The sequence below is a fragment of the Corticium candelabrum genome, chromosome 7 (genome assembly GCF_963422355.1).
Source record: "Corticium candelabrum chromosome 7, ooCorCand1.1, whole genome shotgun sequence".
Classification (NCBI taxonomy): Eukaryota; Metazoa; Porifera; class Homoscleromorpha; order Homosclerophorida; family Plakinidae; genus Corticium; species Corticium candelabrum.
The window spans coordinates 5,130,184-5,154,903 of record NC_085091.1 but is presented as its reverse complement, the minus strand read 5'-3'; the positions used below and the strand labels follow the sequence as shown (position 1 = coordinate 5,154,903).

General features: G+C 39.7%; 1 protein-coding gene across 2 annotated transcripts; it reads left to right on the top strand.

Moving 5' to 3' along the window:
• Window positions 1-17,141: 17,141 nt before the first annotated feature.
• On the top strand, window positions 17,142-24,538 carry LOC134182561 (C3 and PZP-like alpha-2-macroglobulin domain-containing protein 8). Of its 2 annotated transcripts, none has more exons than XM_062649983.1 (30): window positions 17,142-17,260; window positions 17,315-17,340; window positions 17,405-17,567; window positions 17,626-17,819; window positions 17,916-17,989; window positions 18,048-18,099; window positions 18,185-18,236; window positions 18,301-18,400; window positions 18,857-19,072; window positions 19,131-19,328; window positions 19,390-19,506; window positions 20,095-20,154; window positions 20,211-20,441; window positions 20,502-20,651; window positions 20,713-21,117; window positions 21,177-21,285; window positions 21,346-21,496; window positions 21,551-21,776; window positions 21,845-22,069; window positions 22,126-22,177; window positions 22,239-22,364; window positions 22,428-22,604; window positions 22,665-22,746; window positions 22,811-23,048; window positions 23,102-23,485; window positions 23,555-23,707; window positions 23,763-23,938; window positions 23,999-24,092; window positions 24,148-24,222; window positions 24,282-24,538. In XM_062649983.1, exons 4-30 carry the CDS (start codon window positions 17,786-17,788, stop codon window positions 24,429-24,431), a joined length of 4,107 nt encoding a protein of 1,368 aa, XP_062505967.1. In that variant the 5' UTR covers window positions 17,142-17,260; window positions 17,315-17,340; window positions 17,405-17,567; window positions 17,626-17,785; the 3' UTR covers window positions 24,432-24,538. The 2 variants fall into 2 exon arrangements, with proteins under 2 accessions (XP_062505967.1, XP_062505965.1); XM_062649981.1 differs by having other exon boundaries at window positions 18,149-18,236.
• Window positions 24,539-24,720: the final 182 nt, after the last annotated feature.

Here is a 24,720-nt window from a genome sequence, read left to right as displayed (position 1 = left end):
AAAAACTATTTTTATTAACTCTTTCCTTAAGAATTTCATTTCATCATTAATTGCTACGTCTGCAAAGTGACAATATTTAAAACTACGGGCTTCACTTTCAAATCGATGTGCATTATTGAGTAACCTTGCACTTCCGGTATTCTTTTCCTCATAGTCAGAAGCGACGCCGGACGGTACAACATGACTAGCTCCATTCGTCTCTGAAAGTGTAGAAACCGTGTCTGTAGCTTACGTCTAGCTCACTTGCATGTTCCCACCAATCTTGCAACTTGAGAGAACTTCCAGCGCACTCCACCGTTGCGCGAAGACAGTATGGACGCCATTACAAGCCTTCTTCTTCTATTAAGTTGGAAAAACTAAAGCGTAGAACCAAAACACTTGGCACGACGATTCATTACACGAGGTACAACAACGAGATAAATCAATTTTACTTCCGTTACGCTGACGAAAGCATTTGAGCTCTTTTCTATAAAAAAGATTGAACAACTCGAGGTATCGAAACTCGTCAAGGTGAGCTTGAACGTACAAAACAGAATGTAATCTCATCAGACGGTTGGTGATCTAACTAGCCTCGCTTTCCCTGCACGTTTGAGCGAAGCGAGAGCGCAATAACTGCTGCAATCTCACAGCGGAAGCATGTCTTGTTTCTATGGAGACAACTTGACCGTTAGACCGTTAAAACTCTGCTAGCGTTAGCAAGTGATAAATTTAAAAATTTTTAATCAACTGATAATTTCTATGTAACAGTTATGTCATGAAATGTAATGATTTTATTTCGTCAGTAGGGGATCAGGCCCTTAAGTTAATAGGATAATTGGTACGTGTAGCAATAACAGTTGCTAACCTCTAATTGTGTCTCAGCTCTCTGGTAGCATTTTGTTGAGTGTCTCTTGTTTAGATTCAGATGCAGAACATTTCGCCTTATCTTGCTATACGTGCCTTTCAAATGTGAAGACCAAGACATACGTGGGAAATTATCTGAACATGCATGAGAAGACTTCTTGATATCAGTCTCACCTAAGCAAGTCTATGTTGCCATTTCCTTGAAAGATTCCTGTTTCAAGAGAAAATTTGCAAAGTGAGGCAACCTCTCGCTTGGTTTTTCCACAACTTATGCACATTGAAATCATAGCAACTGCCACCTCGAAACAGGTTATTGTTTATTTTTTATACTCCCACACATACCCGCTAGTAAAATAATTGTTGTTACAAAGAGTAGTGCAGATAAGTATGATTGCTTTACATCGCTGAATAGAGGAGATCTATTCAGCGTGTGTGTGTGTGTGTGTGTGTGTGTGTGTGTGTGTGTGTGTGTGTGTGTGTGTGTGTGTGTGTGTGTGTGTGTGTAATAGAGGGATCCGGTAACATTGTGTGTAATATTAAAACATCTAAGACATTTAAACTACATGTAAAATTTTTAATGAGCACGGGTAAAATTCCCTGGGCAAGTTCTTATACGAGCTGTCTTTCTCGATTGACAACTGAAAGTCGTGGTCATTATGTTAGAAGGATTCGACCAATCTCATTTCAAAGCTACGTCCCACTTATACTTCTATACTTGAGTTTCAGGTAGCACTCGCATGGACATCCGTTTTTGCCTGGAAATTCTGATCAGGAAATTCACACTTCATATTTCACTCTTTTCAGCACTTGCTGAAGGCTTCTGTCATGATTGTGATTATAACAATTTCTGTTGCTATTACAACACGAATGTTTTAATATCAAAATAACGTAGAAAAAGCAGGCGGCTGTAGAAATAGAAGCTAGCAGCAGCTGCAATATTAGTTAGCAAACATCTATTAGATTAGCATTTCAATTTTGACAGTGTACAAGTGCCGGTATGTGAGAACACAACGATGAAAAACATGCCCGACGCAAATGTCTGTAATTCAGTGACTATGTTGTATTATTGAAATCCTATCATGTAATAATCTATGACAAAGTCCGCGTCGAATTTGTGTCGATTCGCGTTCACTTTCTCGTAGCGATTCACAGTTCAATCACCGCGAGATTTAGTAGTAAATCCAAATGGGTGACGTCTCGATACAGCGATTTCAGTCGAATCTGTAGTGTACATTGTATAAAATATTGCCGATACGACGATTTACTGCGAGTTGACTCGTATCGTCGTGATTTGACATCTACAATGGTTTCGATGTCAGTCTCGAGCCTCGCAGTCCAAAGCAATTGCATGAATTAAGATGTTAGTTGCGATTTATTGTATGGGCGTAGTCGGGTAAGCAATATGACCCAGTTAGAGCACTTGTACAGGTCACGTGGAGGTAGAATATAACCGATAATCCACCCACTGTCACAGCATCAGAATATACCCTGGGTATACTTTAGAGTAAATATCAAGCCCGAATACAATAGACTAAATGCCATTTAGTCTATTAGCATCTTTTTCTTATACAAACTTTTACAAGCCATTGGCTACCAAACTTAACACAACACACTTAGGGCAGTCACATAACATTTCTAACATCTAGTAATTACGTCAGCAAAGTTACAAGCAAAAACAAGTTATATATTGCTTGTTGCCCATGTAGAATTTAACGCTGCAATTTGAAAAGTATAAGAAGATTGCAGGTGTTGCCGCTTCACATGACCTGGGTTGTTCTCTTAGTTGTTACTAGTGGATGTTGGCTTTATGCAATCCACGCCCATATAATAAATTACATGTTACATGGGTATGTGGTGTTTATGGCGTTATCGACTCCTCCGCCTCAGGGCTTATCACCTCGATAATTGAACCTAGCTTACGGCTCGGTCAATTATCTCGTTGATAATCCCGTGAGGCCTCGGTCAATAAATGCCATAAACACCAGCTACCCATGTAGTAAGTAATACATAATGCTTTTCAAACTATCCTGTAACCATGCACGGCTAAGACTATAAACTATTCAGTTAGTGCTTTTTTCTAGCGACATGTCTTTGTCCGTCATTGCTTTTTTTTGAGCTCTTGAATGACATCTTTCCTTGTCTCAACATTCTTGACCGTGTATTAATTTTTTGATATGGTGATCTATATAAAGGCAACTTGAATTTAACACAAGCTAAGAAAGAAATTTTGATGAATATATCTTTGATTGCTTCAACCTTTGTTGGATTCACAAGTTGCTTCACCCCATTCCTTGCTCTCTATTATCGATGAAAACGGGATTGCAGGAACGAAAAAAAGATTCAGTGCTAACTGCATAATTCATGCGCCCTGACTTGGCATAAGCAATTATTTTTTCGTCAATGCAGTGGGCACCGTTTACTATTCACAAGATAGCGTATACATTATAAATTACAATGTAACCTTTTATCCACTTCTCATTTGTATCGCTGAGGATAATTTCTTAGTAAACAACGTAAGCAATCATTGCTGTAGAGCCTACGTATAGTCTTTCCAACAAATACTTTCTTCGTCGTACTAAATATTAGTCAAAAATATCTTTCTTGGATGGTAACGCACTAAAGCAGCTACAACGTCGCCAATATATCTGTCAACTTCTCTGTGAATATAAATCAGGGCCCACGACGTTATTCTCTCCTGCGACATGGTCAAGCGGAGGTATATTTTAAGAGTCGAAAGATGCTAATACTTCGTTGGCACTCGCAGCTTGTTACAGGAATTAAAGGTAACAGCTATTTTCAGAACTGTATGGGTATTGGGAAAGAAATGGGCATCGCAGTTCTGAAGGGCCACGTGAATAGTTGATGGCCTTTCCTTTTGACCTTTCCAAAGTCGTAACCATTGGTTAAGTTCGACATCGAAGGAAGGGATATCATCTGCAAAGTGAATCAGGTCATTGGGATCGAAGAATGGCTGCTGGAACGAGCTTAAGCTCCAATGTCGTGCGACAGTGTAATTTCGTAAATGCGATGGACATTTTTGCCAGAATATCAATATTCAGTCTTAGCTAACTTCAACCTTGGAAAAATTGCAATAACTCCCTTAATGAAAGCCGCAGCAACGTGCTACGAACATCATTTTGAAGCTTTAGTCGGTGCCGTTCTTGTCAGTCAGATATTTTTGTAATTCCATGTATGTTGATTAAGACACCAAGTTCATGACCAATGGACTCTCTGTACATGACTAGAGATAATAACAACTTGAAGTGTACAGCTATCTGAGGAGGTAACAATTGTAAACCTAGCTAGTATGGTCATTGAAAATAGTCTAATCGGGTCAAAGCATTGTAAAACCTTCTTTATGAGAGTAACAACTCCCTAATCATTTGACTTTAGACCATCAGTGTGTGCTGTACTCAATGCTGGTGGTGGTTTGTACTTCCGTGTAGTTTCTAGAACTGCAGTCATGATATTGACACGTTATACAGTTTATTGATAACGCTCTACGATCTAATCTATTTACAAATGCCCTCCTACGATTTGCTTCCGGGGTTGAAGTTAGCTGGGAATGACTGTACCTCGTGTTCTGACGCAATTGGAATAGCACTCGGGAAATAATATGCTCGAATTCAGAGAGCTTTACGAAAGATTTTCTTTGGCCTCATCTTTTCCTGGAACCTGAAAAGCTTAAGGAAAGCTTTTACGTCCATCTTCTGTCTTGCCCAGTACATGCACTCACCCGAATAAGTATTTTTTTTGTCCCGGATGAGGCCTCGTAGATTAGACCATGCCATGCGCTGGCTAACATTTGTAGGTCCTCACATCTCCCGCACTGAGTCAGCAGACTACAACATGGTATTCAATATGTACCTTAGGTCCTTCTACTACTGACGTAGAGCAATAGCATTCCAGTATGTAAGATTCTATAAATTGCGGTCATAACTCCAGCCTGGTATTGCATTGCCGGTGGGAAAACACGTGCCCCTGGTACCCTATCCTGTATCCAACACTGCGTGAGTTCCAAGCTTAGAAAACCTAAATAGACTAAATAAATTGTCTATGTATAAGTGAAATATTATTAATATTAACAGAACTCAGGAGACGCTGAGCGAATTCACACAAGTGGTGAAATCGTGGTTAGCAAACTACAGTTAGGTACACATGGTTAAGTACCGATTTTCAAGTTAAAACGGTTTCATTCACATTTGCAAACTTACAAACCATCATTCTAAGTTGCATGTAGAAATGGTGTAGATATATTGTAGTTTGTGTTGCCTGTTGTAGCGTTTGTATTGCGTAGTCTTTTAGCTGTACGTCTTGTGTCTTAGTTGTTATTACGTTTGCTCCAAGAAGGAACTGTACCGTTTTAGGTGCGACAGAAATATATCATTCATCTTCTATTCATTCATTGATATATATATATATATATATATATATATATATATTTATTTATTTCTTACACACCTACTCACATACAGGGAAGTCCCAACTAAGGACTTCAGCTACTTCCGCAAGTATGCGGCTAGATATCATTCTAGCGTTATAAATCCATAATCTAACAGAAAGCTGCTCTAGCAAATTCTTTAAAGCCTTCCAGAAGGGAACAGCTAACACAGCACATACTTTTGAGGATATAGACTTCAAAGTCTCTAGACTGTCTGGTGACCAAAGGCCAAGTGTTTCAACTACCAACGGATAAAATGTACCACCAGTCAAAGATACTCTTGCATGGTGACGATCATCCTTGCCCATTTCTGCTGCTTCTGCAACAACTCCTGATGTTTCAGCAACTCGAGCAATGTAAGATGGTTGCAACGTGTTTCTTACAGTGATGTCAAAATATCCAGGCCGTCCATTCAAGAAATTCGGATGGAAGACATCACCTGGGCGGCATTTATACATATAGTCGACTTGGCGATGTCGGTCATCCAAACTCTTTGTTTGGCCGTTCGGCTTATTTTGAAGTAACCGTGTGTAATTCGTTCCAGCAAAGATTGGTGTCGCATTCAGCAAGCAACGCCGGTTTTGCGGCCTCAAAAGGAGAAATTTCAAAGTGTATGAAGTACGACACCCAAGTGTTTTCATATGGTACTCTCTTGTTCCACTTGCAGTTAAATTATTTGAGACATTTTCGGATGTCAGCTTGAATACCTTAAATAATATAGCATCTAAAACTGTTTCTGTTAATTTCATTCCTTTTAGTCAGTCTTGAATTAAATAATTTGTTGCAGAAATTGTCAGTTAAGTTGTGGTAGTATAATGCACGCATGATTCTAAGTAGATTGTTGTTAGACGATAATGACAGTAATTTTAGTTTATGGAATTTGCCTGTATCGTAGATTGGTTGTATTGAAATATATATTTGGCCATAAGAAATATATATATATGTGTGTGTGTGTGTGTGTGTGTGTGTGTGTGTGTGTGTGTGTGTGTGTGTGTGTGTGTGAGTGTGTGTGTGTGTGTGTGTGTGTGTGTGTGTGTGTGTGTGTGTGTGTGTGTATCTATCTATATATATATATATAAATCATATAATATTTCGTCAAGTACAACTATACATGGATGTCTAGACCACTATATAGAAGACAAGCCAGTTAAGTCATCAGAATGTAAACATAAACGATCTAAAACTAAATGAGCCTTAAATTTCCAAAGACACACAGATGAATGTTCGTGTAGCTGGCACACAAACTGGCTGGTAATAATGTTGCGGTGGTAAGAAGCTATCTTGGCAATAACTTTAAATTTTCCAAACTTTAAGGAGACCACAATTCAAGAGTTTCCACAGCCATTGGAAAAAATTGTGATCCAGCCTGAGAAACATCATCATTATGTTTGAGATCCTTTTCTCATTCCCCTGCATCTGCTGCTTGTCCAGGGTGAGTGGCGGCAAAAGCAATGAACGGGGGAAGTGACGAGTTACGGACTGTAATGTCAAAGAAAGCTGAACGTCTGTCTAAGAAGTCAGGATGTAATAGGTCTCCTGGTTTCTTGTAATTATTCGAAATGCAGCCCTGTTCTACTTTGCAATCACTTTTATCAGAGGTTAGATATTGAAATAGCACGTCTCGTAAGGCGTTGTGCCTTTTGGTGCGCAATGATCGTCTTCTGGAGCCTAATAAATGGTCGAGATATTTGTCTAAGACATGACCACAGATATATCGGAGACTGCAGCTTTGTGATGAAAAGAAGGGCAAACCTAGCCAGAATTTAGATGCTGTTGTAAACTTCTTTCTGGTCATAGACAGGCCAACTTTCGGTTTGGAAATGCCCGTAACCACGAACCAGAATGAGGAGCAGACAAAGTACTAAGGCGAGCTTGATTCCTGAGGCTGCTGCCAGCTTTAACAGTAGACAGAAGAGAAAAATCAAGACCGTTCTGGAGACCGTGTTGTGAAGAATCAGTGAAGGAAAGTGGATGTCCAAGCAAGTGTGTCATCATGGCAGCAGCAGAATCTTCTCCAGAAACAGAATTGATATCCCGTATCGAAACAACGTTCTTACCAATGATATGCATGGTCAGACATCGAGCAGAGTGACAGCTACTAAGGAAAGCAGCATAAAATATATATATATATATATATATATATATATATATATATATATATATATATATATATATATATATATATATTTATTTATAGTAATAATCATAATAGTAATTTTTATCACAGCAAATCTGGTGTGGGTCCCTCATGAGGGCAACAATACACACACACACACACACACACACACACACACACACACACACACACACAAACATTCACATACACACACATAAACACACACGCACACATTCACATACACACACACACACACACACACACACACACACACAAACACACACACACACACACACACACACACACACACACACACTCACACACACACACACACACACACACACACACACACACACACACACACACACATGCAGACTAATGACATAGCTAACACACAGAATCGCTTAACATACACAAAAAAATATTACCATCTACCATATCCAATCCGTGTCCAAGATAACTACGTCTAACAATTAGCAATGCCAGTTCTCTCAGACGTTCATTTCCTAAATCTGTGGCCCATCTAAGGAATTTAGTCTGTTGTATTTTCATCTTAATAGATGACTCAACAAATTCTTTAGTATTTTCGATGTAGTCTCTTTGTCTCATACCAAGCCCACGCCGAATACCTCTTCGATGCGCTGTGCTAACAGAAGTCTCTGCTCGACTTCGTTCAAAATTCCACAAATGACTTCCATATGCAAGAACTGGAAATAGTTGACTTTCAATAATCGTCATCCATACACTATCTTTTGGACAACTTCCACTAAGTCGGCTAAAAGACACCATTCACAGCAGCATAAAACTTTCTTTTTCTTGCCTCCAAAGCAGAAACCCTTTATAACAACGCCCATATGAGTTATTTACATCTTGTTTGGTAATCTATTGCCATTGAAAAAGTCAATTAATTCACTAGAGTGTTTCCATCGTCACTGCTTGAATGTAATCACGACACTCCTTTTGATGTTGCATATCAGATGAGACTAATCTGCATATGTAGTACATATATCTAACATTTATTGTAATCCAGCAATTTTTAGGAACACTTGTGATATGTTGTCTGCGTAAGTCAAGCACCAGAGATATAAATCTGCTATTCTAGCTCCAAGACAAGAAAAGCTAAGCTGTGTCAAAAGGTAATGTATTCTATTATTAAGGTAATTCTAGGCCATGCTGCTTATGCTTCTGCTTCCTAATCCAAGTTAGAAGTGAACTAGGTGAGTCCTTGCAAGACGTATCGATTCCTCTTTGTAAATGACTTGTATGCTTATCCAGGTCTATATGCACTCATCTTCTGTCACAAAGATTTATAGGAAATCAAATGCACATCTTTCTCCTTGTCAATCCTTGCAGTTTCCTAGACTCCCGATAACCTTGTAGAGCAATATACAAATTGTCAAGAACAGCTATGACGCCTTATGAAGCACGATTTACCAGCTGAGCTGACGCAAAAAAGACATCAGCACTTTGATTAGCAATCAGTTCTTTGTCTTGGTTGTTATCATGCTCCATCACTATGTCTAACGGAATGTTATTGCCAATACCTCCACGAAAATTGAAGTCTCAGTTCCAAAACTAAGGATATGCCTCACTACAGCTCAATAATGCCATCTGTTCAATTACAAAGTAGAATACATCCAGAGCATACTTTGGTTGTCTGGCCTTTTGAAGTGTAAAAACTTGCATTTCCTTATACGTAGAAGCTTCTCCCATCCTTTTCTCAAACTGCTTGTTCAAAATCTCTTTCCAAAGAGCAATTTTCAAATAATTAGAAAAATAATTAAACAATTTTTCTTCAGCAGCAGTAATTGAATCATGAGATTTGTCTCTTTGTCAATATTGATTCATCGTTGTCAGAAAAGAGTAATAGATGCACGTTACTTTCATGTCCACAACGAGCAAACTTAGACTGGAACACAAAAGTACGCTCAGGGTCACGACATAGCCAAAATTCTGCATCGTTTACTTAAATATATTATCTATCTTGTGGTTGCTGTATTGAGTGCTGGCTTCAATTCTTAACGTGAGTAAGTACTGAGTATTTTCTACTGTCACTGGACAGAGATTTCTGACGTTACTGCTCAAGCAATTTCAGTCTGCGTATAAAGTGATGACGTTTATTGTCTTTGTACCTGCAAAGTTTTCAGTCTTTCAAAGAGAGACTATAGATTGTCACAGTAGCTTTCAAGCTTGCTGACTGATGAGCCAAATTTACTAAGTAGTAAGTGTCATACCAATTTTCTGGCTGTCATGCACTCTAGTCACACTGTTGCAAGAAGGCACAGTAGTCAGGGATTGTTGCTCAACTGTACTTTCTTATAGTTCTGCAACTTCTGGGAAACCTGACTGTACAGCACTGATCAAAGGTTTCTTGGTTTCTATCAACTGAAGAACATACTTGTCCACCATGCTTATAATTTTGTCGTGAAACAACGTTGCTTCCATTGATTTAGGCAACCGAGGAGGGTTACTTGAATTGTCAAAATCCTTCAATTTGTAAATGAGCGACAGCTGCTGCCAGAATATATCCATCCAACACATCAATTACAAACGATCTACAAGATCGGTAGCACTTATGAGTATCTCTTCCAATGTCCCTGTGGTCAAGGCGGTTTCATACTTGATAGAGAGTTTCACATCTGTCGTACTCTAATTCTCATAAAAGTTTGTAGATATATGGCTTACAAAGTTGACACTACAACGAAAATCCACGGCATGAGTAAATACTTCCTCAAACCTCTTATAACATATTTTACCATTAATGACTGCCAATTGAGAACTTCGGATTCTCTCTGCAGTCAGTTGGTCACCGCCAAACTGTATCTTCACCAAAGGCTGAGGGTACGTATTTCTGCCATTTTCGTCTTGTTGCATAAAATTATACCAAACATATGTTTGATATATATGCTCCAAAATTTTTCCATGTTCTGCTGTTTGTTTTTGTTGAACTAAATTAGGCCCAAACAGTTTCGTATAAACTTCTTACCAACTTACTTGATACACTTGTTTTCAAAATATTTTACAAAATAACTTGGAAAATGTGAGAAAGCCGGCAGGTGCTTGGTGATTATCCTCTCCACCATAATCGCAAATTCTTTTCTCAGATATGCATGGTCATTCAAAGTTGGCAAAATGGCTGTTTCTGGCAGAGACACATAGAACACCTAGGACTTGCAGTTGGCGGAAGGCAGTCCACAATACGTTCGTTTGAAGCAAGCGTATTGAACTAGTGCAAAGACTTGCTTATCCTGTCAATAGTTGTGTGCTTTTTCTTAACTGAAATGTCCATGTTGTCTCCTGTCAGTTGAAAGCATAAGATCTCTAAGTGTGGCTCCTGCTCTGAGCCTTGTTCACGTTCCCAACTAATGAAAAAAGAAGAGTCAGAGGTCTCAATTCCAACGGTGTTCTCAGTAATATCACCTTTATTGTGCTTTAAAAGCGATGAAAGAATACATGGTATAAGCGGTCAGAGGTCTGTGGCTGTTAAGATTGATTGTGGAATGTTTAGCATTTCTTTTCTGGGTTAACTTTTCAGCAGAGCATTGAAGTGTTAAAAGTTTCCGATATAGACTTTGTTTTTCAAAATGTCGTCTTATGAGATCTACAAACACGCAAACGGTTCAGTCTGCTCTATACCCTTTTCGGGATCCTGAAATGAAAAAGATCACGCCGACTACTGATTATATAGCACCCATGTAAGGATATATAGCTTCAAGGTGACCTGCTGCTGCCATAAGTGCTGCCATACATGATGTGCTTGATATTTCTCATTGCTGTCAATTAAAGTCATGTTAAGACTCACAGAAACTCCTAAGACTTTCCATAATGTAGGTGCTATTGTCTGCAGTTTGCAAACAGTTTTCTGTATTCTCAATAATGTCATACCCAAAATTGAAGTCTTGCCAAATGAGCTGTGAGTACACAGTCTGCACATTTCTGTACATTCTTTGTTGATAACATTGCAATTCCCTTGATCAAAAAGGGCAAAACATCATAATGGTTCAGGGCAACTCGAACAATTCTTTCAGGCTTCAGAGTTTCTAAAGCATGTCCCAGGCCATGGTATTGGTATGAAATGGTGGTATAACATGTTTTTGATGGGTACATTACCTGCAACTAATAGGGTACATATGAAACAATAACCAGTCAACAGGCACAGATTGCACGTACTTTACGCATTTACATTCACTATATATATAGACAGAACGGACTCGGTCGAAGAATCAGTCTGACTAGGTGTTTCATCAACAGCTCCTTCGTTTACTTTATGTAAACGGACACATGCAGCCTAGCAAATTCTGATGTAGAGGAAATAGATCCGCGCTTTACTAGTGGTTTAAACCGAGTCAGTAATGCAGTGCAGGTGCGTTCAGCTACTGTTGTCATTGAGCAGTGGGCAGAGGCGGTCCAGTTGCGACAATGGCTGAAGCTTTTGCAACCAATACCTAATTGGCATTGATCAGAGTGAGGTAAGGGCTCACAATTCTCTTAAGTGAAGGCTGTAAAGCCATTGCGCGAAGTACACAATAAAGTGTTACAAACTTTTTCGCCGCAAAGTTTTCGGAAGAGGGACCGTGTGATGTTGTGCACGAGAAGACGATGAATTGCAGCACAAGCAATGTCTCTCACAAATGGTCTAAACGTGCACACGCAGATAACTCAGACGACCACAATCCATGATCAAATATAATAAAGTAACAATTAAGCTATCTTCACCAGCCAACGAGAGACTTGCCGTCAGGTCTGCTTTGATGACAGTAGATGAACTTGTCGGAAACGCTATGAGTCCTCTCTTGAACCACCAACAAGACAGTGTCTTCTTATATGTCAACGTAATGGACTTCTTCGTGGCTTCAGGGTTGTTGCGATGGCGTTCAAAGTCAGCAGTCTGCTTCGACACGAACCACATACGTAATGTGAAAGTCCATCTGTGTAACTGATGTCTGATCCGGTACTTGCTAAAGCTTTGATCAGAGATCCCGGCTCGTTTGAAACAAATTGGGTCTGCTTTGAGAACTCAAAAAGGGGTTTTCACACAGCCGCCACTTGTTGGCTGCAAGAAATGTCTTTGGCGTTCGAACTGTGGAAATTATACAATACAATTAACCACACCAACAGATCTAAACGTTACTACGCGGTATATGATTGCTCTAAGTGGTTATATAATCGTACTGTTTGAATTGAACGTTGATATTATAGTTTTACATGAGTATCGCCTTCTTCCAAGTCACTTACAATGGAGCTGTCCCCAGACTGCTTTATTCTCACCTCCCACTCTCCCCTCATTACCTGCGGAAAGCAGTCTTAAATATTGATGCTAATGTTATCCTAAAGTGAAAATCGGGATTAATATAAATACAGGCTGCTATCCCTAATCGGGTAGTTCTAGAGCGCTACAAGATAAATTAATATAATTAGAATTCTATTTACTACACACACACAAACACACACACACATTTTTCTTATTGCAGATAACAACTACCCATCCCCTGCCAAAGTTGGCAAATCCCAAAAGTCAAGATCAGTGTCAAATCGCAAACTAGTGCAAACCATATATGCGTTAAACTGAAATTAGCGAAGTGAAAGCAGTTGCAGTAAGTTACTGACTGCCCTACTAAAACTTATTCTGCTGTTTGCTGTGGTCTTGGACGCGATAACCGTCAAATTGGCAAGACTGGAAGACGTCCACAAACCAAAAGACTCCACTATTATTGCGTAGAAGTAACCTCCTGCCGTATTGACTTCACTGTCGTGTCCATGGTCTTTCTCTTCTTCACCAGCCATTGCAACGGCTCCCGCAGAAATGGCGGATTTAGCGACATACGCCGGCTGCATGGTGTTTCTTATCGAAACGTCGAAATAACCTGGTCGTCCATCAGCGAAATCTGGATGAAAGATATCTCCAGGGCGGCTATTGCTGTCTTGACCACAACGTTGCTCGAGCTGAGCGCCTTCGTTATCCACCAGTAATGCGTGATATATGATGTCCCTCTGTACATCGTGGCGTTTAGAACGTAAATAACCGTGACCACATCTAAGAAGGTGGTCGCCAAAGCAATCAATTACACGCCCACAGGAACAACGCATTGATTGTAAAGGAGAAATAATCGAAATTTTAAGCCATAGCTTTAGAGCAACTGTAAATTCATGCCGGGCCATGGACAGGCCTAACGTAACGTTTGGAATGGCCGTAACCATGCTGCAGCATGAACTGACGACTCTTTGTTGAGACGTGCCTTGTCTCGAAGACTGCTTGTGTCTATAGGGGTGGAGAGCAATGCGTCATCCAGCTGCCTCTGTAATACACGTTGAGACTCACCAGACGAGTTATTAGGATGACCGTCCGCGCCGTAACTAGCCAGAAGTTGTCTATAGCGGACAAGGGCGTTTTCTTCACCTGAGATGGATATCGGCGTACAAGGTGATTCGACAAACAGTAGTGACGTTGGAACTAACACATGTGTAGGCAACTTCTTGTTCTGGACTAGAAGGCGTGTTGAAAGCTTCGCAGAAGCTGGACAGCTACCAAGAAAAGCGGCAGCCGAATTTTAGCTGCCTGTCTCAACCCCAGGCCTCTCATGTGCATTGGTAGAGTAGCTTGCTGCCAAGAAGCATCAGGCAGAGAAGTCTTAGTTATAAGTTCTAGAGAACGTCGTGTCCGCTGTCAAAGCGTGTCCAATGGTAATCAGTTGTGCCCGAAGGAACTGTTCTGAGAAGATTGTTGATCTTGCAGAGGCTGAGGCAACTGCGAAGTAGATGAAGCTCGACTTGGGAGTTGTTCAATTCTGACAGAAAGCTTTGATTTTCAAGCACACTGTCAACCCTTTTGCCTACAATGGCACTTTAAAAATCATCCGTTCCACAGACGGGTGACCCAAGCAGCTCAAATCCGGTATCTTCAATGCAGATGCGGCGGATTTGTGATGGAAACGTAAGAAATGATTGATCACCTGACGGCCAACAGACTTCGCACTGCTTCAGGTTGAGTTTTAAACCAAAAGACGGTCTATTGTTAATCAATGAATTCTAGAACGAAGAAACAGCGTCTCTGGTCCCAACAAAGGTACCGTCATCAAGATACCAAACGTAAAGGAAAAGTCCATCGATTGGACCAATGGTATCCAACAATTGAAGGACTACATGCGAGGAAAGCAGAGGACCCAGAGGGTCACCTTGCTGCACTCCAGTTGTTGACAAAATACGACGTTGACCAAATCTTAATTTTCCTATAGTTGTGTAACACCACTGCACATAGGCAAATAAATCAGGCAAGTCATCTTTGACATATATATGTATATGTATATATATATATATATATATATATATATATATATATAGAAATAAAAATTTATTAAATTTAAATTTAAAATTATATCATTTTAATTTAATAGTTTTCAATTACAAATATATGTAAAATTTAACGTCTATTATGTAAATAATCAAAGGTTGTATAGCTGGTTGTACAATTGCTTGCATTTTAGTAAAACGTGCACGTTATAAACCCTTATATATTTAACAAAACGTAAAATTGATGCTTTGAATTATAATTCAATTTGCAATTGTACTTTATATCTATTTCTCCTTGAAATGCACTTTCTGCATAGGCGTATTGTACTAGTGAGACTAGATCATCCATCTGCTCATCATTTCACCTTCGACTTTGGAACTTATATCTATTTGATCAGACTCGGCAGCCGTGGAAGAGTGTGGGTATTCTGCAGTTGCAAAGCGGTTCTTTTTCGTGCTCTTTCAGACGTCTTCTTATTGTGAGTGCACTACAATGCAATTTCCCGAGGCACACTAAGTAGAAGCAGAATATTTTTACTTGTCCATATATTATAACTCTTGTTTGATTGTCACCTGTTAAGAAATTTCTCGTTTATTTATGGAAATTCCTGGAGCCATTATAGAGATATTAGACCACATGGGTTCGAGGTCAGCGACAGTATCTCTGAAGCTTTGAGATCACGTGCTGCCTTGTCAGCGGACGAGAAAGAGGACTGGCTATCAGATAGCCTGTCATCATTGCAATAGAAGCAAGAGTAGCAAACGTAATAGATGGACATCCGGATGAATAAACACCCATCACAGGTGCAACTGCGGTCGTTGTGAGATTATGGATACGTGTGTACTCATGTGGAGTGCCTGTGATGTCTAAGCGTATTTGAGGTTGTCTCAAATAATGATGCGATAATGATAGCAATAGTAGCACAGTGTACTTGCGACTTTATGCAAAACTCTGCTGCTGCTGCTGTGGGAAGGAGAAAAAAATGAGTTGAAGTTCGTTAGTTGAATTCATGTTGACAAACATCGCTTGATTCATTGTACAGTATACTGTAATGCCTACGCCTGCATTCACTAGACATGATGATCAAGCACCTAGATGCAAGTCTATATTGAATCAAGAGCCTAAGAGACCTCTCGTACCTATTTACATTACTTTTAGTCTTTCACTAGAGTCTTCCTTACTCCCCGCTTCTCAAATATAGTTCTCCTTTTCTGTTGTAAATATTCCAGAGAGCTGAGATCTTGAAATGTGGGGGCAAATAGATGGAAAATAGTCCTCAATTTCGATCTTCTACAAACAAGACCAAGCTGTTGAATATCCTTGGGTGTACGTATCTCGAAGCAATCAGCCTAGCAGTGGCTACTACAAACTCGTGTCCGCTCAGTAGGAGGCGTTGTCTTCTCTAGTTGCGATTCCCACTCTTTTCTTAGCTTGGCGATCATCGGAGATCAAAACACGATTGCGTATGACTTGCGCCAATTAGTGGATATACCAGCCACGCAACAGCAAACCATTCTTTTGTCACCGATTTCTTGTTTTAATACACGCCAGCGTGGAGTCTCACCTCTGTGACATCACACTATGCCACGCCCGATATAATGTGATTACAAGACTTTGAAGAACCGGAATTTTATCGCTATATCTCAGCAAAGACTTAACTTAAAAATCTAAAACTGTTCTTTCTCTCATGTATACAAATAGAACTATTAATTTCCAACATAAAAGAATTTTTGATTTATACATTGCAGTTACCCTTTAGCCGGTAAGAACACCAAACAATAACCTGACACTCAGAGTGACGCTGTAGCCACCTCACGCCCCCGCATCCGTGAAGTGTCGCTCCACTATACTAATTAGCAGTATAGAGACGCCATTTCAATGCAAACGCGCTCAAGACCAGGATACAGCTACCTACCAATGGTGTAAACGACAATATCATTGTAGTAGAATGATGATAGGAGCGAGTTTGCTAAAATACGTTAAAAATCTAACATATGCCCGCAGTTTAGTCTTTGATGGTTGGTTGCGCCACTCCAGCTAGTAATACATTAATGATGTTGCTCAAGAGGAATTCCTCCCGGTCTTGTCCATAATTTTTCCCAAGTTATAGCGACGACAAAAGACTGTACAAATAATTAGATTATTAGGTCGTCAAAATCACGACCTTGGCGTCGCATGATAATGACGTCACACGATTAGAACAACAAAGAAACACTTGGCAGGGCTGCAGAGTAGTCGGGAATCAAACTTCAGAGAGGCAATATGAGCGTGGAAAAATTTGTCGTCTTCTCAATTTTGCTGTTGGTAACAGTCAACTCGATAGATTCAAACTATCTCAAGCCATCTCTGTAAAGACAATAGATTAGCAGTGTACAATAGTCGTCATTTCTGGCTTGCATCTTTTTCTATAGTTATGTAGTTGCACCAAGGAACATTATACCAGGCGAAACGTTTGTTGTCTACGTTCATACCGAAGCCACCGACCCAGCAAGTACGCAGTTGATATCTGTAAGTCTAGATAATTCTGCTGGGCTCACCTTGGCGGATGGTGGCAGGCGTTTGATAAATTCAGGTAATAAACAATTTTTGTGCTCGAAGATAGACACAGTAAATTATCACTGCGTAGGTTCGTTCAACAAGTTCATCTTGATGGTATGTCTTTGCTATGTCTGTCGAGGTCAGATTCATGTGACAGTTACTGCATGGTTCCGTGCAGACACCACAAAATATTGATCCTACTGTGAGCGACTACTACATTTTTGTCAACAAAGTGGCCGGAACAGGAAAGACTCAGAACAAGAGCCTACCAGTTATAGTTCGCAAGAACATAATCATGTTGATTCAAACTGACAAGCCCATTTACAAACCTGGAGACACAGGTAGAATTTTTAACGTTATTTCGATTGAACAATGTCAATTGTTACGTTTTGTTTCTAGTAATGGGTAGAGCAATCGTTCTTGATCGTCACCTAAAGTCTGCTGCAGGAGCTGTTTCAGTCACCATACAGGTCTACATTATAGTTTTTTTCTAATAAAAATAATTTTGGTTTTAACTTCAGTAATAGTTTAATTTTCTTAGAATCCAAGTTCTTACACAATGGGACGATATTCTAATCTCACGCTCGATTACGGTTAGTTTAGGTTTCTCAATTTTGATAAATAGAGCAGCATATCGCATTTCCCTACGCTGTGGATACTGCTATCTAAGGCATCGATCGTCCTTTTAGGTGTTGCAGATTTCGACTTTCCTATATCATCAGAACCCGTTCTGGGAACACATCGGGTGTGTTCTACCTATGAGGTAAGATTAAATAACTATTGTAATTTTTAATAATAATTCCTTTTTCTTAATTGAACAGGGTTCTAGAGAAAGACAGCAATCATGTTTAACGTTTGAAGTTAAACGTTATGGTAAGTCACATTTATATCAATTTATGCTGCCTAACTCAATTTTGTTTAGTTCTTCCAAAATTCTCTTGTATTATTACCCCTACAGATGAAGTCCTTTCTTGCCCAATAAGAACTGTCTGCTTTTCGATTTCAGCAAAGTTAGTTTCCGTGAAAATGTTCTGTATCAAAAATAATGCTGTATGTTTAATATTGACGTTCTAGATATACATATGGGCAAAGGGTTGAGGGAACGATATCAGCGTTAGTGGTACCTAGTTTCACGAGGAATCAATGCCTTCGCAGACAGATTATGCGGAAGAAAGTGAGTCTACAAGCAAGTAGAGTGTGTATGACACGATACAATAAACTTGCAAACGTTCAAGGTCCTTGATGTCAACACTGCATAAGATGACTCTCTACCCAGCTAATTTATTTCAACCACTTATCGTGCATATATTGAAAATTTTTAGGGTTAGGGTAATGTTTAAACAAGTAATGAAACTGTAAAGCTTTCTTAAGGAGTAACAAGTACACCTGCAAAGGTAGAATATTCAGTACTTTCAGCCTTAGCCGACACACAGAAATTGCCAACGGCTAGTAAAACGATTACAGCACATGTAGATATGCAGTTGGTTCACAGCCGCTGTTGTCTAAACTTGCTATCTGTAGAATTACGTCAGCAAAGATACAAAGAACGGTTTAGCCAACTGTAATACTTGTTGCTACCATACAAAGCAAATAGCAGCATAACATGTTTAATGGCTTACATCAATTGCAGATTTATGGACAAACTTCGATGTGCGTTGACGTCTGCTCTAATGGATATTTCTGTGGAGGAGACGCAGTGATCGAGGTCAACATAACTGATTCCTCGTCTGATACCACTGTCCAATGCAAAGGACAGACCCGTGTACCTATCAAATATTTTCCCTACAAACTCACAATTATGGATGACAATTACAGTTTTCACCCTTGTCATGCTATAGTACTAAAAGTAAACATACACAAATATAATAGATTTCTATTAGTCAATAGATGCATTATACTTTTAGGTGGCTGCTTCAACTGGGTCTGGAAAACCAATAATGGTAAATGTTAGCTTAGATGTTTCCTGGGATGAAAAGAACAAACAGTCATGCAAAGCAAACAGACGACGTTCATTGGATCGCCAATACCGACCTACAGACACCAGAGGGATAGCGACTTTCTCGGTCTGTATGCCTTGTAACGCACTGAGTGTGAGCTTTTATGTAAGACATATATTGCGACCTAATTCAAAAGTATTACTCATCTAAAAGTATGCTTATGTAGGCGTCTGCAGTGACAGAGACATACGAAACCAATCCGTTCTCTCGGGCATACAGCATTCGAAGCTTCATTTATTCTCCAGGAAGAATTGTGTTATCAAGCAAAAAGAAGAAATTGCAGGTAATCTGAAGTACAATATCCACCGCTGGGTTCACAATATGTTACGGAGAGCAGTGCGTTCCGTTTCGTAACGTTTGCGGTCAGAATAAATCGTATCATCTCAGAATGATTCACGATTTGTAGCGCACTCTGCGGACTCTAGGAACGTAAATATAATTTCTTGATGGGAATAAAAAGTATAGTCTGTTGTCATTTGTGTCTGATGTGACACTCCAAAGAAGCAAGAAGGAAAGAAAGCATAGAAATGGTCGTCATTGTCTTCAAAGACCATGCGGGATACTCACATTACCACATTGGAATATTTACTTTTTGCTCTGATGGGTAAGCTACTCAATTTTCTTTCTGCTTGAACGGATATGACGTGCGGTTGACGCTATGATAGAACTGAATGCAATGCGCGCGTTACCTGTCCGTCACTACCAAACCGTCATATTACATAACGTGAAGGAATTCACAATATGGCACTGTCAAATGATGTGGGTAGACGTTACGCGGCACAGCGGAGCTGACTGCTCTCCGCAGTATTTCGTGAACACGGCATAACTGTTTCTCAAACCTACACACTTGATAATTACAAAATTCTTGCAGATTGGGGAATCAGCAAATATTACGGCTTCATTTTCTATTGCAGCAATGGCGGATTATTACGTAAAATCAACAAAACAAACCGCAACTATATCTTTCCTAATTATTTTTGATGAAAGGTTGTTTACGATGGAAATATTGTTGACCACGGTCGTTGCTTACCAAAAAGCGACAGAAAAGCTAGCAAAAAGCACAAACAGTTGTGTAAAACAGGAGGAATTAGAAGAACTTGCTACATTTCGTTTGCTGTTATGTTATCAATGGCTCCAAGGTTTACTTTGATCGTTAGTCAGAAGGGGCTCGCTGCTTCATGGATTGCTTTTGAAGTCATTCAGAGTCGCGACTCTGCGGTAATTAAATGAATTTATAATGTATATTTTTAATGTAAGACTGTTTCATTATTTATAAAGATATCGGTACAATTTCAGCACAAAAAAGTAAAGCCCGGAGAGAAAACTAATCTGCTGATTAAAGCACCTCCAATGTCATACGTGGGCGTGGTAGCAGTAGATCAAAGCGTTTACATTCAACAGGACAAAAATCAACTAACGACTTCCAAAGTTAGTGCAACAATCACAGATGCAAGCACGTCGTATAAATCTTCTATTGCCTAAATTGTAGTTAGATCAATACTTTCAGTTTGATTACGAAGGAGTAGACAAGGTTGGTGCTGACAAGTACGTGTGCGATTGGTCCGTGTACTGGGATTGTCGTTGTACGTGTTACGGACCATACCCAAGACCGACGGGTCAAGCTGAAGGAGACGTACACACAACTAATTTCCCTACGGTCGAAGTTGATTCTTCGGCTAGTATATCGGACCAAAGCGGAAACAACAGAGATCTACGTAGACCTATAAGAGATGTTGGCAGGAACAAGAGGCAAGAGTTACATATTCCACCCGGCATTGTCTACCCAGTTGCACCAAAGAGAAATATTAGCGAAAGGTGCTGTCCGCGAAACTGCACAGCAGTACACTACCCTAAGAAATATTGCTGGTATTACAAAGCAAGCATAAATTTATTGGTATTTTAACGATTTAGCGCTTGTTTTCAAAATGTTTTATGCGTATTGTTTACGAACAGTTATCTGGAATTCAACTGTCTGACAGTGAAACGGCACCAATGGCTTGCCAGAAACCAAATCTCCCACCTAAGCCTAACGTCACCTACGACTGTTGTGAGGCAATGATTGGTAAGAGAATGTAAATCACTCGTTGTAAAATTATCATAACACTGTTTCGTGTTATGACAGTAATGTATTTCCCTGGCATTACCTTGGAAGGAGAAAGATATCCCGAGGTTGTACATAACATTCCAACTGATGAAAGCGATGATGTGGTAAGTCCGTCTCGTGTTCGAACACACTTTCCTGAAACTTGGTTGTGGTTTGCCCGAAAAATTAGGTATTCTATTTTTATATTTATACGAAATCGTACATATAAAATCATATGTTTCAGAAACAACACATTGCATGAGGAAGTTACTGTTCCCGATACAATCACATCATGGGTAGCAGATGCCTTCGCTGTATCTCCTTCACACTCAATGTCGATCGCAAGTCCGGCAACTCTGACCGTCTTCAAGCCATTCTTCATCACTATCAATCTGCCCTATTCAGTCATACGAGGAGAGCTTGTAGAGATTACTATCACCGTCTACAACTATCTTGAAACCAGATTAACCGTGAGTGCATGTATACGTGTGTGTCTTATAAAACAGACGTAATACAACGAATTTACTTGTTTATACAGGCTTTTGTTGACGTACACGTAGATAAGAACGACGCCCGACTAGTGCGAGAAAAACGATACAAATCTGTGTTGAATCAGCAAACAAGGATACTTGAGCTTCTGCCTGGATACGGAAAGTTAATGTCTTACTTACTTTTGCCTCTGAGAAACGGCCACTTGCCAATACGGGCAACCGCCAGATCTACACTAGGAGCAGACAGCCTAGTAAGAAACCTACTGGTCGAAGTAAGTAGCGTTATACACCGGTGAAAATAAAATATCTGTAGTTTTTCGATATGTAGCCGGAAGGCGTTAAAGAAGAGCATTGCCAGTCATCACTTCTGTGTTTGGAAGGTAGACTGTTGTTAAAGTGCATCATATTATATAATCCTTCATTGTCTTCTTCGTAATAAAGATGACGAAAATTATACATCTAACCTTCGTGGTAATGATACCAATCATACCATCACATACGTCTTCAATGCATCACTGCCACCCAATTTTGTTCCTGATTCGGAGAGTGCAGTAATCTCAGTAACAGGTTAAAACGCACTAAAAATCAAAAACATGTCTTTTCACGTTTTTATCCGACGTGGATGTGTAGCAAATTACATGGGACCGACGATTGAGGGTTTAGAAAATTTACTGCGATTACCGACAGGTTGCGGAGAACAGAACATGCTCAATTTTGCTCCTGCCGTCTATATCGCCCGCTACCTTGACACAGTCGGTCAACTCGATGAAGTCACCCGAAAGAAAGCTCTTCTATTCATGCAAACAGGCAATAAAAACACAGAAATATGGATAGAAAATCAATCTCAACGTTGCTAAATAAATTTAGGATATCAAAGAGAAATGACGTATCAACGAGAAGATGGATCCTATAGCGCTTTTGGAAACAGTGATCGCTGCGGCAGCATGTGGTAATTTATATTGCAAACAATATTTGGAATTCTCTGTGTCTCCATTTACTGACATAAACTTTAGGTTAACAGCTTTTGTGTTGAGATCATTCGGTCAAGCAGACGGTCTAATTGGAATGTCAATTGATGAACGGGTGCAGAACAAAGCTGTTCAATTTATCAAGAACAACCAGAACGCAGATGGCTCATTTCCTTCTATCTGTAGTCCAATACACAAGGAAATGCAAGGATGCAGCGGTGGTAATTGCTCTCTAACGGCTTACGTCACATTAGCTCTCTTAGAAGCAGGAATAGCTCCAAAAGTTAAAAAAATTACGAAATAATAAAGTATCATTTAATAAATCTTTCCATGTAGGATGAGACTATCAGGTTGGCTCTTTACTATCTATCAAAAAGATGTGTATCCTTCAACTGTAACAGCCCGTACAATCTCGCTCTAATTGCTTTCACGCTGTCCAGAGCTGTAGGATATGACGAAGAAACAGACAAAGCTTTAAAGACTCTTCAAAAATGTGCCGTTAAAGTAGGCGACCACACTCACTGGCAGTATTCGATTGATAAAACATGTCATAACCCATGGCCATGGTCTTATTACTGCCGGACAAGGTCATGTGACGTCGAAGCGACCGCTTACGCGTCATTGGCATTTATCGATCGAGGAAACATTGCTTACAGCTTACAAATAGTCCGTTGGTTGATCAAACAACGTAATCCTCGCGGAGGATTCAAGTCTACTCAGGTGTTGGCCACAAAAGTTTTGAATTAGAGAATTTTGTCTTGAATTGAAAATTCCTATTGGCAATTCTAGGACACGATGGTTGCTCTTCAAGCTCTCTCTGAGTACGCCAAATTAACGGTGTCTGATGGGCGTGTCGTTGCAAGAGTATCGCTGAATGCTAATCAACTCACAGAAACTCTATCACTTGACCCATCAAATGCCATGCAAGTGCAAACCATCACAGTTAGTCATTCATTTACCAATCCATACACATATTTAGCCAGCATTCTGTATATAGCTGACAAGCCTGCCAACACTAGTTAACGTTACAGCAAACGGTAGAGGTTGCATATTGGCATCAGTTGGTGTTAAGTACAACGTACCTAAACCTGATGAGACTGCAGCCTTTCACGTTTTTGCCAGAGCTCAAATACAGAGAGGTGCATGCAAGTATTTGGTAAGGGTGTGCAACAGGTAATCAATCTAGAACTGATACAAACAATCCTGGTTTTCTACATCTCACTTTCTTTGCAGATGGATTCAAAACAATCCGGACACTTCAAATATGGCCATATCTGAAATTACTTTTTTCTCAGGGTTTCTACCTATTCAGAGTGAATTGAAGCAGGTCTCTTATTCTGTAGGAAGTTTTGTCGCTGCATACAATAGTGAAATGTTTCTAGCTTGTGAAAAGTAACCGCTGTAACATCAAGAGGACAGAATTCAAAGGTCGTGCTCTCAACATATACTTTGAAGAAGTATTTTAATATAAAACTAACATTGGACACATGACATGACGTTGAAGACTCTATTGCAGGTTACGCAAATGCAATGTTGTTTTGAAGTAACAATGAAGAGGGCTTCGGTGGTGGCAGATCTCCAAGGTGTTCCTGTCATAACTTACAACTACTATGAGCCTGACGAGAGAGGAGGAACGATGATGTATCCTCGTCAAGAATGCCTTTGAAAGAAAAACTCTTTACAGTTGAACTTAATGTGTGTCTGTCGCATGTGCAAAGAATGTGCTCTGTTGTTTGAAAAAAAAACACAAAAACGTCTCAAATTATTTGAAAATGGATATAAAGCAATGCCTTAAAAATTCTACAATTGTCGACATCGATAATATACTTAATATTTCTATCTTGACATTTATTTTGTCTGTCTGTGAGTTGCCTGCTCTGACTTGGTACATTATATACTGCTATAATTTGACTCTAAGAAGTAAATAGCTTATACGCTTTCATTACAAATTTTTG

Bases quoted from the DNA above. Each gene is read 5' to 3' on its own strand.
- LOC134182561 (XM_062649981.1), top strand. From the start codon at position 17,786: ATGGGACGATATTCTAATCTCACGCTCGATTACG. The intron at 17,820-17,915 runs GTTAGTTTAGGT...TCGTCCTTTTAG, and splicing joins TAATCTCACGCTCGATTACG to GTGTTGCAGATTTCGACTTT. The intron at 19,507-20,094 runs GTAATCTGAAGT...AAATTCTTGCAG, and splicing joins GCAAAAAGAAGAAATTGCAG to ATTGGGGAATCAGCAAATAT.